Below are 24459 nucleotides of genomic sequence, written 5' to 3'. Positions count from 1 at the left end.
CTGCTTGTTCTTGTCACCTGACCAACTCAACCACCTGGTTTTGTCATAAGTTGTCCACAACTTTTTGAAATATTCTGTATTTCACTCGATGGTGAAGAATCACTAAAAAAATTAAAAATTATTGTATCCGGATCCATATTCAGATCTTCACCGAATTTTAATTGATTTGTAATTGTCACACATCTAACCATTCCATCAAGTTTTGTCCGAATCCATCCATACCTCTGAGGCATGGTGCTGTATATCGGTTTTAGCCCCATCACTCATTGGTGACGAATCACTTTAAAATTCTCTGATCAGGTTCCAGATTCGAATTAAAAAAAATTATTGGATCCAGACGGATCTTCACCAAAATCTGATAATTTCATCCTTGGTGCATCCCCAACCTTCCTACCAAATTCTGTCTGAATCTGTCCACAACTTTTTGAGATATCTTGTTCACAAACAGACAGACAGGGGTGAAAACATAACCTCAACTCCAACTTCGGTGGCGGAGATAACAATTGGTTTTATAGATTGCAGGAGCCTATTAAAGTAACGGCGCGATGGGTTTATAAAAGTACGAATTATGATATAAAATGGTGTAATATATAATTACAAGTACTGAGCACTGTCCCGAGGTGCACAAGCTAGCCCTGCATGTTATTTCTAATCACAATTTTCAAGCATGCTCGTTCTCCAGCACCCCACGAGATGTAATCCCAGGACATCTCTGCAGCAGCAGGTTGACTACCTTATCGTCGTCCACGTAATGGCGGATGTCGTGTTGTTTCATTTTCTTTGTATCATCAATTTATCTGTGGTTTTGCCCAGTAAATCGTGGTGAACAAGTGTGTGATAATCAAATCGGGAACACTACAGATAAAGAGCGGGATATATCGATGCACGTGTTCCCATAATATGATCCCTTGAAACAGTACGAATGGAATCCCAACCAACATTGCCCAGCAAGTTTGATCGGCCTGAGAAGACTGTAACTGTCGCTGCCCATGTAAACAGGTTCCTGAATGTACAGGTATTTGAAATAGCTATAATCATTAATCAAAGTTATTGTGAGCAACAGCTGTGTGTATGAAATGGTGTGTTTTGCAGAATTTGAAATTCTCAACAAGGCTGTGTTACTCCATCACACAAGTTTTGATGTCTCTGTTGGGATCATTTGCCTTGACCTGGATTTTCTTTCATAAGCTGTTTCCGCTTCCACCCAAGGAAGTGACCTTTTGGGATCGGATGTACAGCACATTTTCGACTCCACCGGTGAGTCCGCAGAAAATTGACTCGAGTTTGTATAGTTTTCAAAGCTGATATGCATGTCTTATCGTGTCTTGAACATATTTTCAAGTGTTTGTTTGTTTGTGTGTTTGTACGTTATTCATTTCGCTGCTGAACCATAGCACCTCGAGGTCCCAATTTTGGGTGTAGGCACTTCAGAATCTGGGCAAGGTTTTAAGCGACCACACGTTGGCCTTGACATCTGTTTTGAGGCCACCAAAGGCTGATATCTGTATATTGGGATGGGGGGTCAGGAATGGTTTCCACCGACCCACAGGCAAAAGGAACCATCACCAGGCCAGTAACCCCATGGCATTTCAATGTCCAGCACGTCATGAAACGATGTCAGAGAAAAGCTTACCCTGTGTGTGTGTGTGTGTGTGTGTGTGTGTGTGTGTGTGTGTGTGTGTGTGTGTGTGTGTGTGTATGTATGTGTATACATACATACATACATACATACATACATACATACAGTGCATTCAGAAAGTATTCAGACCCCTTCACTTTTTCACATTTTGTTATGTTGCAGCCTTATGCTGAAATCGTTTAAATTCGTTTTTTCCCTCATCAATCTACACTCAATACCCCATAATGACAAAGAGAAAACAGGATTTTAGAACGTTTTGCAAATTTATTGAAAAGAAAAAACTGAAATATCACATTGACATAAATATTCAGACCCTTCACTCAATACTTAGTTGAAGCACCTTTGGCAGCGATTACAGCGTCGAGTCTTCTTGGGTATGACGTGACAAGCTTTGCACACCTGGATTTGGGGATTTTCTGCCATTCTTTTCTGAAGATCCTCTCAAGCGCTGTCAGGTTGGATGGGGACTGTTGTTGGACAGCCATTTTCAAGTCTCTTCAGAGATGTTCGATTGGGTGCAACTCAGGGCTCTGGCTGGGCCACTCGAGGACCTTCACAGAGTTGTCCCGAAGCCACTCCTGCATTGTCTTGGCTGTGTGCTTCGGGTCATTGTCTTGTTGGAAGGTGAACCTTTGGCCCAGTCTGAGGTCCTGAGCGCTCTGTTTCAGGTTTTCATGAAGGATATCTCTGTACTTTGCTCCGTTCATTGTTCCTCAACCCTGACCAGTCCCCCAGCCCCTGCTGCTGAAAAACACCCCCACAGCATGATGCTGCCACCACCGTGCTTCACTGTTGGGATGGTATTGGGCAGGTGATGAGCGGTGCCTGGTTTCCAGAAATATTTTTGAAGGCTTCCCCAAATCTGTGCCTCGACACAATCCTGTCTCTGAGCTCTGCAGGCAATTCCTTCGACCTCATGGCTTAGTTTTTGCTCTGATATGCATTGTCAGCTGTGAGACCTTATATAGACAGGTGTGTGCCTTTCCAAATCATGTCCAGTCAATTGAATTTACCACAGCTGGACTCCAATCAAGGTGTAGAAACATCTCAAAGATGATCAAGAGAAATGGGAGGCACCTGAGCTAAATGTCAAGTGTCATAGCAAAGGGTATGAATACTGTCGTGCGAATCCAGTTAACACCAGAAGGTCGCAGATAGGCCTGAACGGATTTAATTGAGGCGACGGCCAAACACGGATTTTACTATGGTCGCGCGGGAGGAAGAAGGAAAATGGAAGCTGCGCAAGCGCTTACCTGGATCGCGCCGGCGGCAGATATTTCAGATCGATCCTGCAGGGAAATTAATTCAAGCGAACAACCAAGATTTTGAATGGGAAGGGAAAATAATACAAGGGTTTATTTAGGTAAAAAGGGAAGGACAGGAAAAGCACCCACCGGTAATTAATAAAGTTACTAGATTGGGATCCCACACACTGACGTCAAATACAAACACAGGAATAGATTAAAGGAAAATAATTGCGTCGTCGTGTAAAATGTAATGGGGATTGGCCTTATCTGTCCCTCGTCTTGTCTTGTCCGCCATCCAACATGGCTCCGTTCGGCCCTGATGCACCCACGAGGTCCCTCGCTCCAACACCAAAGCACCGAGCACAGCTCCAAGCACAAGCACTGCTCCAAGCACCACGAGGTCGATCTTCACACATGATCGATAAGCCAACTCTCAAGCCAACACAACCACGGATAGGACTCTCTCCACTTAGGATCGCACCGGGACTGCCAGGGCCAGGAATCTCCAGAGCACGAACCGCAAGAGATGCAAGAGAGCAAGAGCCACAAGAGCGAAAATGTCCAAGCACCCAGAGAGAAAAATGGCATTCGGGGCGCCCTTAAATAACCTTCCCGCGGTGGTGATGTCAGTCCTGGCATGCCACCCAATCAGTGCCCTCCACCGACTCGCCGGCTGGAGGTCCGTGCCGACCGCACTGCCCCTGCACTCGTTCCCTGTGGCGTGGTCATAGCGCCTGGCCACTCGATGTGGCTAGGCCTGTCGGAGGTGTAATTGGCGGCGGCCATCATCGGCGGTGCCCCAGCCTGGTTTCCTTGCCTGTTCGTCTTTCAAAGTCATGTCAGGGAAGGGAATTATTTTGTGTTGCACTAGGGACCTAACTACATGTCCATGTTGGTGTGCATTGCCATAAGGGACAAAGGTTTGGCTACCAGGTGTGGACACCCAAGGGCATTATTCTTTTAATCCCCATTCTATTTATCACACGAACATCCTGGTCTCTCCACAGAAATACTCTTAACCGACAAAACGCCTACACATGAAACTTATTACAAGGTAGATTCCTTACCGCAACAGATGAAGCACGTTACCAGCACATATCTATCTGGCTCTACATATTGCTACCCCACCGACATAACGATACTTATGTCAATGTGATATTTCAGTTGTTTTTTGAAAATAAGTTTGCTGAACTTTCTAAAATCCTGTTTTCTCTTTGTCATTATGGGGTATTGGGTGTAGATTGATGAGGGAAAAAATGAATTTAAATGATTTCAGCATGAGGCTGAAACATGACAAAATGTTTAAAAAGTGAAGGGGTCTGAATACTTTCTGAATGCACTGAAAATATATATATATATATATATATATATATATATATATATATATATATATATATATATATATATATATATATAATATATAATATATATAATATATATATATATATATATATATATATATATATATATATATATATATATATATATATATATATATATATATATATATATACAGTGAAACCTTGACTTACGAGTGCACCAACTTACGAGTTTTCCAAGATACGAGCCGTCGCTCGGGCGGTTTATTGCTTTGAGATGCGAGCCGAGATCTGAGTTACGAGCTTACGCCACCCGCCACCAGGTGGGTTCCGGTCACGTGGTTATCTTGCCGTGCAAGCATCTCTGCCGTATATCGCTGCTGTTTTGTTTTCGCATTTTGGTTATTTTGGAGCTGACGCCACCCGCCACCAGGTGGGTTCCGGTCACGTGGTTATCTTGCCGTGCAAGCATTTCTGCCGTATATCACTGCTGCTTTGTTTTCGCATTTTGGTTATTTTGGAAAATTTCTTCGTTTTAACCATGGGTCCTAAGAAATTGAGTGCCAAGGGCAGTACTGAGAAGAAGAAGAGGATGATGTGCTTGGATATAAAACACGCAATCGTCGAAAAACATGAGCGAGGTGTGCGTGTTGTCGACTTGGCGAGGCAGTACGATCGTAGCAGTACGATCGAAACATTTTGAAAGGGAGGAAGAAACAAACCTCGCTGGACAGGTTTTTATTGAAACGCCCTGCAAGTGAAAGCGAGGAAAGTGTGGCGAAAAAGGCAAAAGTCATCTCCTCCACCTCCGCCAGCATTTTCGTCTGATCTTCAAGGTAAATACACTTAATAAAACCAGTTTATTTCTTTACATTGTGGCGGACACGGAAGCTCACTGGCGTGGTGACATCATTCCGCGCACCAAGTGGGCGGGGGCCACGCCGAGGGGTAGGCGTGGCCTCAGGATATACACCGGGCGCGCAGCCTGGAGCGCGCCAGTGTTACAGTGAGCTCTTGAATAAAGACTCTTACAAATTACCGCGTTGTCCGCTTCCTCCTTGTTTACAAGCAGCGCGCGTAACGCCGCTTATTACGTACAGTATATACGAGGTCGTGCTTGTTTATACATTATTTGTTATTTATAAAGTACATTTTTCTTATTTAAAAACACGTAACAAAAAAAATTGGTGTGGTTTTTTTGGGGCTGGAACGGATTAATAGCATTTCAATGCATTTTAATGGGGAAATTTAATTTGAGAAACGAGCAAATTGAGTTACGAGCTCGGTCACAGAACGAATTAAACTCGTAAGTCAAGGTTTCACTGTATGTATATATTGTTGCGAATATGGAATTTGGCCTCCATATCCGCTTGTAAATATTCCCCTATCTTCTCCGATACTCCCCAACTCTCCCCTTACCCCATTCCCTAGTCCCATTGTCTGTAAACAACACCCATTAGAGCCGATCTTCCCCTTCATTCCCCCATTAAATGTCGTGCCCAGGTCCCCCGCACCACACGTAGACAATTATAGGACATCTTGCTAGTTATTCTTAATCTATGTCAGTTAAGGACTTGTTTCCATTAATTATGACTCTTCGTTGCACCAGAATGTGATGATATGGCACCAGTAGGAGTTTAGGACCTTCCCATACCTCCCCGCATCTCTTCCCATCATCTCAAGCTCCAACAACAACCACAACAACAGCGGCTTTGCGTCCTCACTCCGGCTCGGTTGGCCGCCATTGAACATGTGCTCGACGGGGTTACCCAGAAGGGGGCTCCCTGTCGGCCCCTCGTCAAGGGCGGAGCCGGTAACCCCCGCACCCAATGAGAAGCCATGGGCCGATGCCATATGGGGCGGAGCTAACGAGCGAGGGCGTGACTCCCGGCCGGATATACGCGGCCCCGCGCCGGACGTGACGTGAGATGCGCCCCGAGCTTGGAAGGACAAGACGCCACCCTCCCGAGCGCTGAGCGACCTCCCCGGCATCTCCACCAAAGTCGCGACCCACGAGCGCTGAGCGACCTCCCCGCATCTGCTGGACACCACCGTACGTGATTCTGTCCCTGAGCCAGGTGCACCTGAGCCATCGACTGCCGCTTTCCTTGCCATCAAATCCCGTGTGAGTCAGCGTTGTCCCGTTTATCTGTGGTCTGTCTAGGGTTAATATAAGGTTGTGTCTAAGTGCCCACCTTCCTATGTTTCCCTCTTGTCCCTGTAATCTAACCTTTTTCCGTACGAATATACTTGAGAACTGAACCCTTGGTGTCGTATTGTGTGATTGTAACCCAGCCGGGTGTCTTCTCTTTCCTATTGAGCCAGCGTAGCGCGATTAGTTAACATTCGGGCACAATCGGGTAACTTGTACGGATACGGCGGCCATCCCGCTCGGCCCACCATACCATCAAAGTCGTATCTGTAACAATTGGTGTCGGGAGTGAGATTCGAGGCCCGACCAAATTTTGAAGAAAAAAAAAAAACGAATAGAGGAAAAAAAAAATTTGGTCAAAATTTGGAGCGGCCGAAATTTGTTTTGTTTTACGAAACTCGAATTTTGCAAGTCGCGCTATGGCGGATCAAGACGGCTGGGGTCCGGTAGGGGAGAGTGAGGTAGGGTCGATCCAGGACCAAAATGAGGGACAGGAGGAGAGCGAAGCAGTGAGGGCGGCAGGTTCGCAAAATAGCGCCGTCACGCACGAAGAAGCGGGCGCGCAAAATGGCGCCTCGCTGATCACCGCGCCAGCGACCGTGGCAGCGCCCCCGATGGATTGGGGCCTTTTTTTCATACAAATGAAGGCCCTTATGGCCCAGAATAGCGAGAAAATGAGGGAGGAAACGAGGGCTAATAGTGAGCGGTTGGAAAACCAAATGGGGGTAATGGGAAACCAAATGGGGGTAATGAGGGACGAAGCGAGGGCTCAGAGTGAGCAAATGGGGGTAATGAGGGACGAAGCGAGGGGTACCGGTGAGGGGTTAGACAATAATTTTAAGGAGTTAGACAAGAAATTTGAGGGATTAGACAATGGGATAGAAGGGGTGAAAAATGGGTTAATGGGGGTAGAAAACAGAATGGCCGCTCAAGAGAATCAGTTAAAGGGAGTGAAAAATGGGTTAGAGGGGTTAGAAAACAGTATGGAAGGCAAATTGAGGGACATGAGGGACCAAGCGGAAAGGGAAGTTAAACAAATGGAGCAGCAGATAGAGGGGGTCAGAATGGGGGTAGAAACCAAACTGGATGCTCACAGGGAGGAAATGGAGCAGATGAGGGTGGCATCTGGGAAGGAGATGCAAGTGATGGGAGAGCAGATCAGAGGAGGAGTGAGTGAGGAGGTCGGAGGAGTGCGCGAGGAGGTGAGGCACTGTGAGGAGCACATGGAAAAGGAGGTGAGAAAGGCGACTGTAAAGTTACAAGGGGGCATAGAGGACCTGACGCAAGAGGTGGAGCAGCTGACGGTGGGACAGACGGAGTTAGTGGAGCAGGTTCAAAGGAACACTGCGGTATTAGGAGGTTTAAAAGCGACACAAAACGACATAAAAAACGACTTGATAGCGACAAAGAGGGAATGTCAGATGGTACGTGAGGGACTGACAACGAGGCTGGACGAGGTGATAGAGGTTATGGAGACGAAGGACCGGCAGGTGAGGATGCACATGGAAACGGTCAAGGTAGCCTTAGAGGACGAGCTTGAGGAGACGTACCGGGGAATAAAAGAGGTGAAGCACAAATTAGAAGAAGTGGAAGAAGGGATGAGCGAAATTAAGAAGCGACGGAGAGGGGATAACAAGGAGATAAAAGAGGAGATAAAAGAATTGGTCCAAAGTCTGTGTTTGGATCGTGATGATGTGCTCATTAACCGGATGAGGGATTCGCAGGTGATGGAGGAGAAGCGAAGAGGAAGAGGACCCGGTGTAAGTGGTGACCAATATGGTCGTGCGTATGATGCGCCAGGGGATTTAAGAAGCTTGGGGATTGGTTTGGACCCGGGTGTTCGTGAAAGGCCGTTGGTGAGGTGTGTGACAGGTCTGGTGTGCGAAAGAGGGGGTGTGCGAGAAAGTCCGACTCTGGGGTGTGTGAGGAAAAAGTGTGTACCAAGGAGTGAGTGTGCTGGCGAGAGTGAGTCGGTCGTAGCGTGTGTGCGAGGGAGCACATGGAAGCGCGGTGTGGTGAGTGTTACAGAGGGTGTAACGGGAGAGTGTGCGCGAGAAAGGTGTGTGACCGACAGGTGCATGAGGAAAGAGTGCGCTGTCAGAAGTAAGGAAGAGTGTCCACCTGTGGTGAGTGTTACAGAGGGTGTAACGGGAGAGTGTGCGCGAGAAAGGTGTGTGACGGACAGGTGCATGGAGAAAGAGTGTGCTGTCAAGAGTAAGGGTGAGTGCGTTGTCACGAGTGGAGGTGAGAGTAGTGAGAGTAGTGAGAGTGACAAGGAGCGTGAGTTGGTTGTGACAGGTGAGCGAGGATGTACACCTGGGATGGAAGGATGCACACCTGGAATGGTAGAGCGTGAGTGGGAATGCACGCTGGAGTTGGTGGTGAGGCACGTGGATGGGTGTGCGAATGAGGGCACACCTGTGATTGTCACAGAGGAGGGGGCGCGAAGAGGTGTGTTGGTGTGGTGTGCTACCAACGGATGTGTGCCAAAGTGTTCGGTGGTCAGGTGTGTGACCAAGGCTGTGAGTGGAATGGGTGTACCTGGGTGTGTAAGGAAGGGTACGAGGAGCATGGGCACAGCTGGATGTGTGAGCAAGGAACGGGCTGCGGGGTGTAAGCGTCCAGGTGAAGCATCGACGTTACACGGGTTAGAGGTTAGAGCGACTTTTAGCCGAAGCAGGCCCTCGGTGCGTGCCGGGCCTCGCTTTGAACGGCCGCGTCCAGGCTCCACTAGGCGGAGCTGGCAGCCCGATAGAAAGGGTCGTCATGGCGACCACTTTTTGGTGAAACGTGCCGGCAGGTCGAGATCGGGGCATTGGATGGCTCCACGCCGAGGTGATGCGTGGGATCTCGGCCCGGGTAAGCCCCCGTCCCTGCACCGAGTGCCGGACGCATCCAGCCGCTGGCACAAAACAACCAGCATCCATTGCTTGGCTTTACGAAGCCGGGCTTTGGACAGGAATTGGCGCACCGAGAGGCAGTAGTGAGTAGACTGGGTGATGAGGTTAGTGTTTTGGACCCAAAATTGGAGAAAAACAAAATTTGATGATTGGCAAGGGATTGGCAGTAGTGATTGGCAGATGATGGGCAGTGATTGGCCAAATTTTTGATTTGTTGAAATTTGATGTGCAAAATTGGTAGTGAGAGACCCCCGATGTGGTGGGATGGCAAATCCACCATCCCTCACAGGTGGGGGGCAAAGGAGCAATAGCTTATGGGGTGTATGGCAGTGAAAACTAGCCCGGGTGGGTTAGGATATTGTGATAGGGCCCTAGAAGATGACATTAGGTAACGTTAAGATTAGTTAGTGACTGATACCTGTAGTGGGGACGCAGGTAGATTAGTATGGATGATAATGACGAGGGAGCGCAATAGTTTAAAGGGACGACTGGGAAGCGCAAGTTTCAGAGGGGAGTAGTTAGATGAGATGATGCCGTGTGTGTGAGAATTTAACAGGTGTGATTGCACAGGTGTGCAACTGGACAGGTGTGTGGAGCAGTGTGTGAGTAGTGAGTGTTGTGGATCAGCGCGAATGCGCTTGGGGAGAGAAGGGTGCAGGTGGCACCAGGTGTGAGAGCACAGGTGTGCAGGTACAGGTGTGTGGAGAGAGTTGGAGTAAGTGGTACGGAGTGGTGTGCATGGTGCGAAGGTGTGGATGGGGGAAGAGTGGACCCCTTTCACGAGTACCCGGGGCGGGTAGTGTAAGTGTTAGGTAGAGGGTGCAGGTAAATTGTGGTTGGATATTGGCATTTGTGGTGGGGTCGCAGAATGGTGTTGTGAATGGGTGCATTAGTGTTGTGGAAATGGCTGGGCGTGTAGCCTGTTAGTGTGTGTAGTTGGTTGGGCACTCCACCACTGTGAGGATGTCGGCCAGGTGAGGCCGCAGGTGGGCTCTGGGAGCCGGTAGTTGTGAGTGGGTGCCTGAGGATCCCGGGTGTGGATCGGGCAGCCCAGTGCCAGAGAGGGCACGGAGTGGGGAGAGAGCCAGAGGGCCTTCCCCAGGTAGTTAGGTTAGGGTGAGGAGCAGGTAAGCTCGGAGGCAACTGCAGTGGTGGAGGTGTGCAGGTGGGTAGACCCACTGGGAGAGGTACACGCCACAGCCCAGAAATTGTACGAGGGCACCGGGAGATGAATCGGGGGAGTGAGACCCCAAATTGAAGAGCACCACAGTTTGGCCAATGGGAATTGGTTTTTAGAACCCATAGTGTAAGAGGGCCCATGGTTTGGCCGGAGAAAGACCCCGGGTAGTGTAAAGTTGTTAAAGTCATTTAGGAGATAGTTAGGATTGATGAACCTGTCGCACCATACGCAGCCACTTGCCTGTGGTGATGATGATGACTCCACACCTGTGTTTTCTTTGTTTTGTTGCAGGAGATGAATCGCTGTGTGGATTTGTGAGACGCATCACGACGTGGATGAGACATTGGGGTGATTCCATCTCTCCCTCCTTAGGAGGGACTGATGCTGAATTGGTGATGGCAAATTTTGATGTTGAGTTGAAAATGGCAAATTTTGATGAGAGTTGAAAATGGCAAATTTGATTGGTTAGGAGGGAGAGAAGACGAATTTGGTATATGGGAGGAACGGGGAAGACAGTAGGGATGTTTGTGGATTTGTAAAGTAGATGTTTATGGGTAGTGTTGTGTTTTGTTGATACAGTAAGGGGTAAGGGAGGGGCCATGTAGGTTACCTGGTGGGGGGGGGCGTACGGTAGGAACGTACCTGTCTCACCTGGTTCCCATGTGCCCCCAGTGTGCATCACCTTGCATTGCGTGCACTTTTGCGCCCTTACCACCTTGCTCACTTGTCTTGTTTTTGTCTCCCACCTCCGAGGATCTGGCTTTGGGGTAGAGAGAGAGGAGAGAGAGGTGCTGGCGACGCAGTTGTGGGCCTGCACTTTCGCTGCTTGCTGCCGGGATCGATACACCATATGGACCGCAATGTTTGTGGCCACCCACGATGGACCGCAGTTCGTTTGCGGCCAAGCACCACCCGGGGATGGACCTATGGGTCAACGTGGCACCTATGCCATACAGGTGAACCACTTTTAAGTAACACCAAGTGCACCACAAGAAGAGCAAGAGACACCTGCAGGGTTAGGGGTTGTTGAAGTTATTTTTATTCCAATGAACAATGGTGACTGCACCGATTGGTGGTGGGGTGGTGCTTTTGATGCTCGGAAAGGGTGCTCTGCACGTTATTAAAGGCCGTCGGCCACAGAGCACTCGTGGGTTGGTGTATCGATGTTGGCAAGCGCTCTCTCTCTATGCATAACATCTGCATGTGTTCCTCCAAAGACAGGTCCTGGATCGTAGTGTAAATATCAGCGTAGTCTTGTAAATAATGCTCCCTACCGGCTGTATGTTTAGTTTGAGAATTCTTTCCGGATTCGGTTATCCTGTGGGTGTGTTTCTGAGAGGAGAAGGGTGCAACGTCGCAGGGGGACATATTTACTCATTTGTGCATATCTATAAAACTGTCGCACTCAGGGTAGAGTTAATAGTAGAGGGAACTACATTGCGTGCCACACTAAAGTAGGTAAAAATTTATCGGGTCGGGACGCCCCGAGGGTAGAGAAGGGTGCAATGTTGCGAATATGGAATTTGGCCTCCATATCCGCTTGTAAATATTCCCCTATCTTCTCCGATACTCCCCAACTCTCCCCTTACCCCATTCCCTAGTCCCATTGTCTGTAAACAACACCCATTAGAGCCGATCTTCCCCTTCATTCCCCCATTAAATGTCGTGCCCAGGTCCCCCGCACCACACGTAGACAATTATAGGACATCTTGCTAGTTATTCTTAATCTATGTCAGTTAAGGACTTGTTTCCATTAATTATGACTCTTCGTTGCACCAGAATGTGATGATATGGCACCAGTAGGAGTTTAGGACCTTCCCATACCTCCCCGCATCTCTTCCCATCATCTCAAGCTCCAACAACAACCACAACAACAGCGGCTTTGCGTCCTCACTCCGGCTCGGTTGGCCGCCATTGAACATGTGCTCGACGGGGTTACCCAGAAGGGGGCTCCCTGTCGGCCCCTCGTCAAGGGCGGAGCCGGTAACCCCCGCACCCAATGAGAAGCCATGGGCCGATGCCATATGGGGCGGAGCTAACGAGCGAGGGCGTGACTCCCGGCCGGATATACGCGGCCCCGCGCCGGACGTGACGTGAGATGCGCCCCGAGCTTGGAAGGACAAGACGCCACCCTCCCGAGCGCTGAGCGACCTCCCCGGCATCTCCACCAAAGTCGCGACCCACGAGCGCTGAGCGACCTCCCCGCATCTGCTGGACACCACCGTACGTGATTCTGTCCCTGAGCCAGGTGCACCTGAGCCATCGACTGCCGCTTTCCTTGCCATCAAATCCCGTGTGAGTCAGCGTTGTCCCGTTTATCTGTGGTCTGTCTAGGGTTAATATAAGGTTGTGTCTAAGTGCCCACCTTCCTATGTTTCCCTCTTGTCCCTGTAATCTAACCTTTTTCCGTACGAATATACTTGAGAACTGAACCCTTGGTGTCGTATTGTGTGATTGTAACCCAGCCGGGTGTCTTCTCTTTCCTATTGAGCCAGCGTAGCGCGATTAGTTAACATTCGGGCACAATCGGGTAACTTGTACGGATACGGCGGCCATCCCGCTCGGCCCACCATACCATCAAAGTCGTATCTGTAACAATATATATATATATATATATATATATATATATATATATATATATATATATATATATATATATACATACATACATACATACATACATACATACATACATACATACATACATACATACATACATACATACAGTCACGTGAAAAAGTAAGTACACCCCATGTAAAGTTTTGCCTTTTTCAACATATTTCAACATACAGCTATTTGATCTTCATTTCAACAATATTGATAGATAAAGGTGATATAATATAACAAATATCATGAAACATTTACATTTTGTAGTCCATTGTATAATTTAAATAAACATAAATGCAAATTTCGCATGTGGAAAAAGTAAGTACACCCTTGGCTCTAATAGGTGGTATTGCCCCCTTTGGCAGAAACCGCCTCAAGTAGGTGTTTCTTATAACTGTCTGCCAGTCTCTGACATCGACTGGGAGAAATTTTTGCTCACTCCTCCATGCAGAATTATTTCAGCTGTGCGATGTTTGAGGGGTTTCTTGCATGCACAGCTCGTTTCAAATCCCCCCACAACATCTCAATGGGATTTAGATCCGGGCTTTGACTTGGCCATTCCAGAACCCTGCATTTCTTTCTTTTCAGCCATTCCTTGGTGGATTTACTGGTATGTTTAGGATCATTGTCATGTTGCAAGGTCCACCTTCGGTTGAGCTTCAACTCTCCGACAGATGGCCTCACATTATCCTCAAGCACCCTCTGGTACAATGAAGAATTCATGGTGGATTCTATGACTGTGAGCTGCCCAGGCCCTGATGCAGCAAACTGCCCCAAACCATATTTCCACCACCATGCTTTACAGTTGGTATCAGGTTCTTGTGGCCAAATAGCTCTACCTTTGACTCATCTGTCCAGAGCACATTGTTCCAGAAGTGATGGTCTTTGCCTATGTGTTTATTGGCAAACTTTAGTCTTGCCTGGATGTTCTTTCTGGACAGCAAAGGTTTCCCCCTGGCACACCTCCCATGTAGATCAAATTTGTGCAGCCTCTTTCTAATGATAGACTCGTGCACTTTGACATCAACAGTGGCAAGAGCTACCTGTAGGTCCCGTGATGACATTCTGGGGTTCTTAGAGACGTATTTCAGCATCTTGCGGTCTGCTCTCGGGCTGAACTTGCTGGGGCGGCCTGGCCTGAACAAGTTGGCAGTTGTTTGGAATCTTCTCCACTTGTAGATGATCTTCCGGACAGTCGAATGATTGATTTCAAATTGTTTGGAGATCTTTTTAAATCCCTTCCCAGACTCGTAGGTATCTATAACCTTCTTTCTGAAGGCCTCAGAGATCTCTTTTGATCCAGGCATGGTGACGCCGCACACTTCAACAACAAATTGCAAACCAAACTAAATGTCTGAGGTTTAAATAAGACAGGTTCCTCCAAGATCCTCTCTAACGATGTTCTCATCATTTGCACCTGAGCTGGTGCACCTGCTTCTAATTTTAGGTATTTGAAGTAGTGATAAATGTAGGGGTGTACTTACTTTTTCCACATGCGAAATTTGCAATTATATTTATTTAAATTATACAATGGACTACAAAATGTAAATGTTTCATGATATTTGTTATATTATATCACCTTTATCTATCAATATTGTTGAAATGAAGATCAAATAGCTGTATGTTGAAATATGTTGAAAAAGTCCACTTTGCATGGGGTGTACTTACTTTTTCACTTGACTGTGTATATGTATGGGAATGTATATGTCACTATACATGTATATGTCTTGACTGTGTATATGTCACTTGAACGGGAACCGAGGCCGATGTCGGGTTCCGTAACAATATATATATATATATATATATATATATATATATATATATATATATATATTGTTACGGTACGCGGTTAAGGATGTTATATTTGCCGAGCGGAGGCTCCGCGGCCGAACAATTGTTCCCCGACGCAACCCGATTCACCCAAACGTTGGCCGTATCGCGCCACAGATATTCAATGGGGAAAAGACTAAGACGACGAATGCAAAGAGGAAGGAGAAGACGTACAGAAGAGTAACGGGGTTTATTATTATTTACACACATAAGCAAAATGAGCAGTCACGATTATTTACAGGTGACATGAAAACGCAGGTGACACAGTGAAAATTACTAGCTTATACAGACTTGGTTACTACCCAGGACAGCACGAACAAAACAAACTCACGTACGCAAATGGGGAACTTGCAGGCAGGAATGGCTGGAAAGGATGAGCAGGTGGGATCACAGGGCACAGCGAGCAGGTCCACTCCGGGCGGGAAGTGGGGAGCCGGCAGCTCCTTGTAATCCGCTTTACAGCGCACGCCGGCAGCTCCTGGTATTCGGCTTTACAGCGCACGCCGGCAGGGTCACTCGCTGCCCCGTCAGGGCTTCATGCGGCTGGTTGAAACGGGGCTGGACTCATCTGCCGTATCTCTTTGCAACTCGTTCGTAAAAGTTCCTCTGCTTTCTCTTGGACCCTTTCTTTTCGTGTACCTCTCCACGCAGCTCAGCTCGTATTCCCTTCCTCTCACCTCTCTCCAGCGCGGGACTGACACGCCCTCTTCGGTTTCGGTACCGCCCTCCTCCCCCGTGCTCTGTTTCGTGACCTTGTATGGTAATCCCACGGGCTTGTCTCCTTATTTGGGCATCGCGCCGACGGCACGCCCTTCGTGGCGAGCCACGGGCTTGTTTCCTTATTTGGGCATGGGGCTGCACAGCCCCGCCCTTCGTGGCGCGCCTCCCGGGCGACCCCGCCCCTCCTGTTCAAACAGAGCACGGAGCACATATTCACTATAGCAGCGAAATGAGAGGGCGTGCACCCCACGCTTGTGAACTGCTTTACCCGCAGATGGAGAGTTTGGCTGGGAAATGGAAGTATTGAAGGGGAGCTATTCTTAATTGATTCGGTGCAATGGAGTATTATTTTAATGGAAGACAAGGCCTTACTCGAAAACACATAATAAGATATAAGCTACTGAACAAGGGTTTTATCGGGTCCTGCAATGTGGTGTTTCATGGAATAACTACCGGGACGCCCTTTTTACTTTTACACAACACTGGAGGCAGGAGGCGCAGAATAAACAATAATAATAATAAAGCACACAATAAAAAAATACAGTCCTCATATCCGCAACAATATATATATATATATATATATACAGTGAAACCTTGACTTACGAGTTTAATTCGTTCTGTGACCGAGCTCGTAACTCAATTTGCTCGTTTCTCAAATTAAATTTCCCCATTAAAATGCATTGAAATGCTATTAATCCGTTCCAGCCCGCCAAAAACCACACCAATTTTTTTTTAAATATACAGTATATATAAAAATATCTCGCGCTTTATATTTCACCTGTATGCAGCATACAAGTTGGCAGGATGGCCTGGACTGGAGGTACGCACACTTGACTCTAAACTGTCCAGCCTGGGTTTGAATCCCGACCCAGCTATAACCTGTCATGGGTGAATCACAGGCAGGGTGATTCATCAATGTGTGTACCGCTAAACTGGGCGCCCCGTTTGCGTCCCATTAGTTGTTGGATGTTAAGGATCTCACCGTGTTTTCCACAAAGAGAAGGCGAGCTATCGCCGGCACTCTGAACAAGTTGTGGCCTGGCATGCTCTTCTCCTCTGCCGTTATATACGTCCTCCTCGGCATCTTTTTCCAGAAGAGCCCTGTCTCGTCACAGTTGAAGATTTGCTGGGGGATGTATCGTTCGGCTTCTATCAGTTCGGCAAAAGTTATAATAAAATCTTCAGCTGCCTTCACATCCGAGCTTGCTGCCTCACCCTGCCTGACGGCGGAGTGAATGCCGGTCCTCTTCTTAAAATTATCAAACCATCCCAGACTGGCTTTGAATGACTTCCGATGCCTCGTCCGTTGATGTTCCCGCCGCCTGCTGCACCAAATCCCCGTAAATGTCTCGGGCCTTCTCACACATGATGTTCTCGGTCACGGTATCTCCTGCGAGCTGCTTCTCCGTCAACCACACAAACAACAACTTCTCCATCTCTTCATGGATAGAGGTCCGGAGCTTTGAAATAATCGTAACGCCCTTGGCTGGCGTTATAGCCTTTATCGACTCCTTCTGCTTCAAAATCGTACATATCGTAGAAGTACTACGATCGTACTGCCTCACCAAGTCGACAACACGCACACCTCGCTCATGTTTTTCGACGATTGCGTGTTTTATATCCAAGCACATCATCCTTTTCTTCTTCTCAGTACTGCCCTTGGCACTCAATTTCTTAGGACCCATGGTTAAAACTAAGAAATTTTCCAAAATAACCAAAATGCGAAAACAAAGCAGCAGCTATATACGGCAGAGATGCTTGCATGGCAAGATAACCACGTGACCTGAACCCACCTGGTGGTGGGTGGCGTAAGCTCCAAAATAACCAAAATGCGAAAACAAAGCAGCAGCGATATACGGCAGAGATGCTTGCACGGCAAGATAACCACGTGACCGGAACCCACTTGGTGGCGGGTGGCGTAAGCTCGTAACTCAGATCTCGGCTCGCATCTCAAAGCAATAAACCGCCCGAGCGACGGCTCGTATCTCGGAAAACTCGTAAGTTGGTGCACTCGTAAGTCAAGGTTTCACTGTATATTGTTACAGATCGCGGTTAGATGTTATGGTTGACCGAGCGGTGGTGTATGACCGCGACCTAACAAACTCACCCGATTCCACCCGAACTTTGGCCGTATCGCACCGTAGCTGCCCAATCTGGAAAAGACTAAAACGACCGAATGCAAAGAGGAAAAGGAATAAGACGAGAAGACGGACAGAAGAGTGACTGGGTTTATTATTATTTACACACAAGCAAAAAGAAAGCAGTCACGTTTATTTACAGGCACATGAGACGCAGGTGACACAGTGAAAATGATTAGCTTATACAGACTTGACTTAACTACCCAGGACAGAACAAACAAAGACACTGACTCACGCGGGGAATGACAGGAATGGCAGGAGGTGGATGGCTGGAGGTGAACGCTTGGTGGAGCCAACACGGAGATTGGTGGAGCTTTGGTGGAGGTGAACGCTTGGTGGAGCCAACGCGGAGCTTGGTGGAGCCTTGGTGGAGGTGAACGCTTGGTGGAGCCAACGCGGAGCTTGGTGGAGGTGAACGCTTGGTGGAGCCAACGCGGAGCTTGGTGGAGGTGAACGCTTGGTGTGACAGGTTCTCTCTCCTTCCCTCACAAGCTTCAGGACTCTTTCTCCCTCTTCCTTAGTCCCACCCAGGCCAACAACTTCCTCTCTTGCTTAGTCCAACTCAAGGCCTTTCTGTCTTCTGATCTCCTCTGTAAAAGCGCATCTCTCCGACTCCCCCGGACACGCCCCTGCAACAACAACACAACAACATGCATTTTAAAGGCCATTTTCCCTGCTAGAGCGGGGGTTAGCCTTGCGGTCCCCATGACAATCTTCTCCATTTTGCCCTATTTTCTGCATCTCTCCCTGTTAACCCCCTTGCCCGCATTTCTTCTTCCACCATCTTTAGCCAAGTCTTTCTCGGTCTTCCCCGTCTTCTACTTCCTTCTACATTCATTTCCATCACTCTTCTCAACCAGTCACTTTCATCCTTCCTCAACACATGACCAAACCATCTCAACCTGTTCCTCTTCACAGCATCAATCACAGGCTCTATTCCCATCATCTTTCGCAATTCATCATTTGTCTTCCTCTCTCTCAACGATACTCCGCACATCCGTCGAACCATTCGCATTTCCACCCTTTCCAACCTTCGTTGCTGCTCTACGTTCATTACCCATGTCTCGCTCCCATAAATCATAACACTTCTCACACATGCAGCATACACCTTTCCCTTCAGCTTCAACGACACTCCCCTCATCATCAGCACGCCACTCAATTCCCGAAACTTCTTCCATGCATATCTCACTCGAGCAACCGTTGCCGAGTCCGATCCACCTTCTCCATTCAACATGTCTCCGAGGTAGCAAAATGTTTTCACACCTTCCAGCTTCACGCCGTCTCCAAGATCCAACTCAACATTTCCTCCATCTGCAGCTCCCTCTGTGCACACCTTACATTTGAATGTAGCTGCCACACTGGTTAATGACCCTCTCAGACCACTACATTTTTGATGAACCCACTCAGCGCACATTGTACACTGAATGGAGTTCACTCCGACACCCTTCCTACACACAGCACAGGGCCACTTCCCAGTTCTTTCCACCTCACCACATGCTTTACCACTTGCCATCACCTTCGTCTTTCCGATATTCACCTTCAGACCTTTTGTCTCCATACATTCCTTCCACGTGTTCATCTTTTCCTTCAGTCCATCCATACTTTCCGCAATCAACACCAGATCATCTGCATACAACAACTCCCACGGTAAACCCTCCTTTACGTTCGGACACGCCCCTGCCTTGGGTTATATAGGCCCCCGCCCCTCAACCTTTGCGAACCTCCCCGATCGCTCTTCCTCCGCCCTCTCTAGCCAAACCCCTGGCTCATGGTTGGTCGAGTGGGGCTGGCTCACTCCTCCCCTCTATGACGAGGTGGAGACACGCCTTTCTTCCCCAACCCTGCCTCGTGGTCAATGGCGGCTGAAGAAAACCGCCCAAAATGCGGAAGGGAATCTATCTCTTTCACTGGTGCAATGGAGTATTTCTATTAATGGGAGACACAGCCTTATCCTAAAACACAGAATAAGATATAACTATCGAACATGGATATTCTACAATTGGCTGACGTGTATGCTTGTGGACTAATTATGGAACGCCCTTTTGATCTTTACACAGCTCCGGAGGCAGGAGGCACAGAATAACAATAACAACAATAATAATAATTCACACCAATTTACCACAATACAACACAATCAAAAAAATATATACAGTCCTCATATCCGCAACTATATATATATATATATCCCCCCCCCCCCCGCTCACGGCCGCAGCGTAATGGATGTTGCGCCGAGCAAAGTGAACTGCGGCGTGAGCCGTTTACCCAGACTAGACCCGATTCCTTAAACGTTGGCCAAATCGTGCCACCGGTATTCAATTGGGAAATCACCAAAACGACAAGGATGTGAAGAAGAGGAAGACGAAGGAAAAAGCGTTGGAAATGCTACTATATTTATTACTATTATTTACAGGACCAAAATAACCAAGGAAGAAGGAAAGATAATAAAATAAAGACAGAAGGAATCAAGGAGACACAGTTCAACGCTAGTTTACCTACAGTCTTAATTAATACCCCAGGACAAGACAAAGACAGACTACAAGCACACTTACATGGGGGATGATGACAGGAACGGCAGGTGGTGTATGGCTGGAGGGAGAGGAAGGCACGGAGCTGGCTGGAGCTTGACCCCGCACGGGACGTCGGGCCGGACCTCGACGGCCACCGATGCCACCGCAATCTGGCTCCCGCGGGGTAACGGGTCGGAGCTGCCTGGTGGAGCCAACGCTGCCTGGTGGAGTCAAAGCTGCGTGGTACTGCTCTTACTTGCTCTCAGGACTCTCTCTCTCAACGCTTGCTCTCAGGACTCTCTCTCAATGCTTCCTCTCAGGGCTCCTCTCTTACGCGTCTCCCGTCTCTCTCTGAAGCTCGTCTCAAGCTCGTCTTGGGCGTCTCGACTCATCTCCGGTGGGGGCGTCTCTCGCGGGTTATATAGGCCACGCCCTTCAACCTTCGCGAACCTACTCGATGGTTCTCCCCACGCCCTCTCAAAGCCAACCCCTCATTCTGGGTTGGTCGGCAAGGGCTGGCTCACTCCTCCCCTCTATGACGAGGTGGAGACACGCCTTTCTTCTCCGAGCCGACCGCGTGCTCAATGGAGGCAAATGCAGTTGGTAGTAAAGGCTTTAGGAATGCGAATGAAAGGGGATCTACTCTATTTGAATTCGGTGCAATGGAGTATTAATTAATGGAAGACAAGGCCTTAACCTCACACACAGAATAAGGAAATAACTACCAACAAGGAGGAAATCTATGATTGGCTAACGTGATTGTATATGACCTAACTAAGGGACGCCCTTTGACCTTTATACACAACTGGAGGAAGGAGGGTGATATTTTTACAACAATAAAAAAAACACAATTCTCATTTCCACAACAATATACAGACTTGGCATTTAATATGGAATATTTTTATTGTGGGGGTGAACTTACTTTTCAAGATGTCTTAGAACCAAAAGTTCATTGGAATTATGTTGACATTATTCTAGATTTTGTTAATGTGACCTTTAAAAGAAACAAAAACCACATTTGACATTTCGAAACAAATAAATTGATCCTTGAAAATGATGTAAACTGATATCGAACTCAATTCACGGACAGTACTGTGTTAAATTTCTGTGCGTTTTCCAAAAGTATCTTTATTTTGCACATTAGCCAACATTTTTTTTAACAAAAACAAAAGTTAAATTACGACTGGGATTACGGACAGTAAAATTACAGCACAGTACTTCGTGTAACCCCCACGAGCATTCAGGAGAGCACGTACATGTTGAGGCATGCTGTTCACGAGATTTGCCAAGGTTTGGACAGGAATCGCTTGCCATGCAGTGACAATAGCCTGCTGCAATTCACGCACAGAGGCAGGCTGCTGGTCCAACTTGTCGATTTGACGCGTTAATTCTGCCCACAAGTTCTCCATCGGATTCATATCCAGGGACATGGCAGGCAACTCCATATGCTCCACACCACGGTCAGCAAGAAAGTGTTGGATCATGCGAGCACGATGAGGCCGTGCATTGTCATCTTGGAAGACAAATTTTCCTCGAAAGGCTGCACGAGCAAATGGAAGCAATGTTTCTTCCAAAATGACCCTGTAATTGAACTGGTTCAGGTTTCCATTCAGAACAACCAGGTCAGTTTTGCCCCTTGCATGAAATGCAGCCCAAACGGTCACCCCACCACCTCCAGCTTGGACTCTTGGCACTATACAATCTTTGTTTTAGGCTTCATGCACTTGTCTGCGCACTCGGACGCGGCCATCTTGACGATAGACCAGAAATATAGACTCGTCACGAAAGATCACGTGATTCCAGTGTCCTGGTTGCCATTGACGGTGTTCTCTGGCCCACTGCAATCGGCGCTGGTGGTGTTGTCTGGTCAGACGTGGCTTTCTCAGGGGACGCCTGGCACGATAGCCTGCTTGAACCAGTCGTTGGTTGACTAGCCTTCTGGATACAGGCATATTTGTCATTTGCTGCCACTCAGCCCTAAGCCGATTAGCTGACTTGGTACGGCCATTGCGGACTAGCCGGTGCAGCTGGCGATCATCCATCCTTGTGGTTCTGCGGGGACGTCCTGGCCTCGGTATTGGAGTAGGGACACCCCTCTGAGCATTTCGTTTCGGTATCTTTGACACCTGACCTTGAGTGATGCCATACTGCCGTCCAATAGCACGCTGTTTCATGCCGTAATTTCGTAAAGCCACCACTCCATGACAAACAGCATTGTCGAGTTGACGGACCATCTCCAGATGAAGCGGCAATAACTTTTGGAGACGTGCAGCAGTTGTTTTCCACTAATACAGAACGCAACAACCCTTGTATACCCGACTGTGAAGCCAATCATCAAATGCACCTGTCCGTACATTTTGCCACGCCACCTGTGATTTCATCCTGTTGTTGACTTCTTGCTGCGACAGACAATCAGTGACGTGGTTCTTTTAACAAATAAATCACCAAAGTGTAAAATAAACTCACCAGATTGATATACTGAGTAAAGGAAGTAAACCCAAGTCAAGAAAAAAAAAAATATTCCATATTAAATGCCAAGTCTGTATATATATATATATATATATATATATATATATATATATATATATATATATATATATATATATATATATATATATATATATATATGTATATAATCGTTAGATTAAATAAGACGCGGACGTAGCTTCAGGACGTCGATCTTTAATTGTCGACAAGCTTTCGACCAACAAAGGTCTTATTCTGAGTCTACAAAAACAGCAGGCATGTATATCAGTCAAGTATGTATGGTGATATGTGTGTGAGATGTGTGATGTGTGTAGAAAATGCATACAGAAGGAAGAGCCACGCCAAAGTTCACTCACCAGCCCCAAGTTCAACGGAAGTGACCGTTTGCGTTACAGTTAGGGTGCACGTGCATATACAAATATAGAGATATACATACATAAACACACAAGCATATATTCATATCCCATTTATATTCATATAATATATTTATATATTTATATAAATGACATATAAAGGTAGAATGAATGAATGAATGAATGAATGAATGGGTTACGGTTAACAATTTGATTGGGTTGATGTTGGAACATGCTTTAGTCATCAAAATTTATATTTAAAGTTAATCAAAAGTCATCAAATTAAATTTTGGTAAACCTCCAAACCCCGAGGAAGTCCCCGGAAGAAAGATGTCTTGTCCTTGGTTGAAAACCAGCCAATCAATAACGAGTCCACACCAAGTGGTTACGAACAAACCACAATATATTAAAAATCCCACTCAGGAATCACGACCCCAATTAGTACAGCACTTCACCATATAATTCCTATCTACAGGTGGCACCACCTTATCGAGTCCCTTAACCCCCAAACTCACGGCCCTTTCCCCAATGTCTCTGTACTCCTCCCAGGCGACGTCGATTCCCTCCAGCGATCATGGAATCAATCTCCGATTCCAATCAGGGGAGGCGTAGCCGATCGAACCAACCCACAGGTCACGTGGTCCAATCCCCCGCACGATAGCGGTAGAATGGGAAACCTCCCCAAGCCGATTTCTGGTCCGTACACGGTTGCGATTCAATCCACGAGTCTCCTCAATAACCCTCCAAAAGCCACTGTCTCGTACAGCCGTCCCCGGCAAGCCACCGGAGAATAACGCCCAGCCGACGCGACACAACAACCTGGTCACTGCCAGTTGTGCGTGTGGCGAAGATGGCGGACAGCTTTCTCTCGCCCCCGGGTTTGGAGGTAAGTATACTCGGTAACCTCAGTGAGGATACCCGAATACGCAGGCTCCGCAGCAATCCGGCGATCTCTTAACGCGCGGACTTCTTTTCAGGGAGGCAAAGTTCCCTTGTCCTGTACGTTTGACTGCTCGGTACGGAGCTGCAATCAGAAACGTCTGCTTACGATCTTCCGCCGCTTCTTCTTTCTCCCCTCCTTATCTCTTCCGGGTCACGATCCGATTTCCGGCCACATTTTACCCGGAGCACTTTTAACCGTTTTAACCACAATAAGCATCATCTAGAATCAACCATGATAACAAGAACCACCATAATTAGGGCCGGTATCCGTAACAATATATATATATATATATATATATATATATATATATATATATATATATATATATATATATATATATATATATATATATATATATATATATATATACAGACTTGGCATTTAATATGGAATTTTTTTTTTTTCTTGACTTGGGTTTACTTTCTGAACTCAGTATA

The 24459-nt window shown here is 47.3% G+C and overlaps 1 protein-coding gene across 1 annotated transcript in view; it reads left to right on the top strand.

Moving 5' to 3' along the window:
* The window catches only part of LOC144893373 (uncharacterized), a 64371-nt gene that overhangs the window by 13031 nt on the left and 26881 nt on the right, over positions 1 to 24459 (top strand). Inside the window, exon 3 of the mRNA XM_078783956.1 lies at positions 1093 to 1257. Coding sequence (XP_078640082.1) covers positions 1093 to 1257 — 165 coding nt within the window. The remainder of the gene's footprint in view (positions 1 to 1092; positions 1258 to 24459) is intronic.

Source organism: Myxine glutinosa, chromosome 8, assembly GCF_964187855.1.
Source record: "Myxine glutinosa chromosome 8, kmMyxGlut1.1, whole genome shotgun sequence".
NCBI classification, from domain to species: domain Eukaryota; kingdom Metazoa; phylum Chordata; class Myxini; order Myxiniformes; family Myxinidae; genus Myxine; species Myxine glutinosa.
Note: the sequence above shows the minus strand (reverse complement) of the source record. Positions and strands in the feature narration are given on the sequence as shown.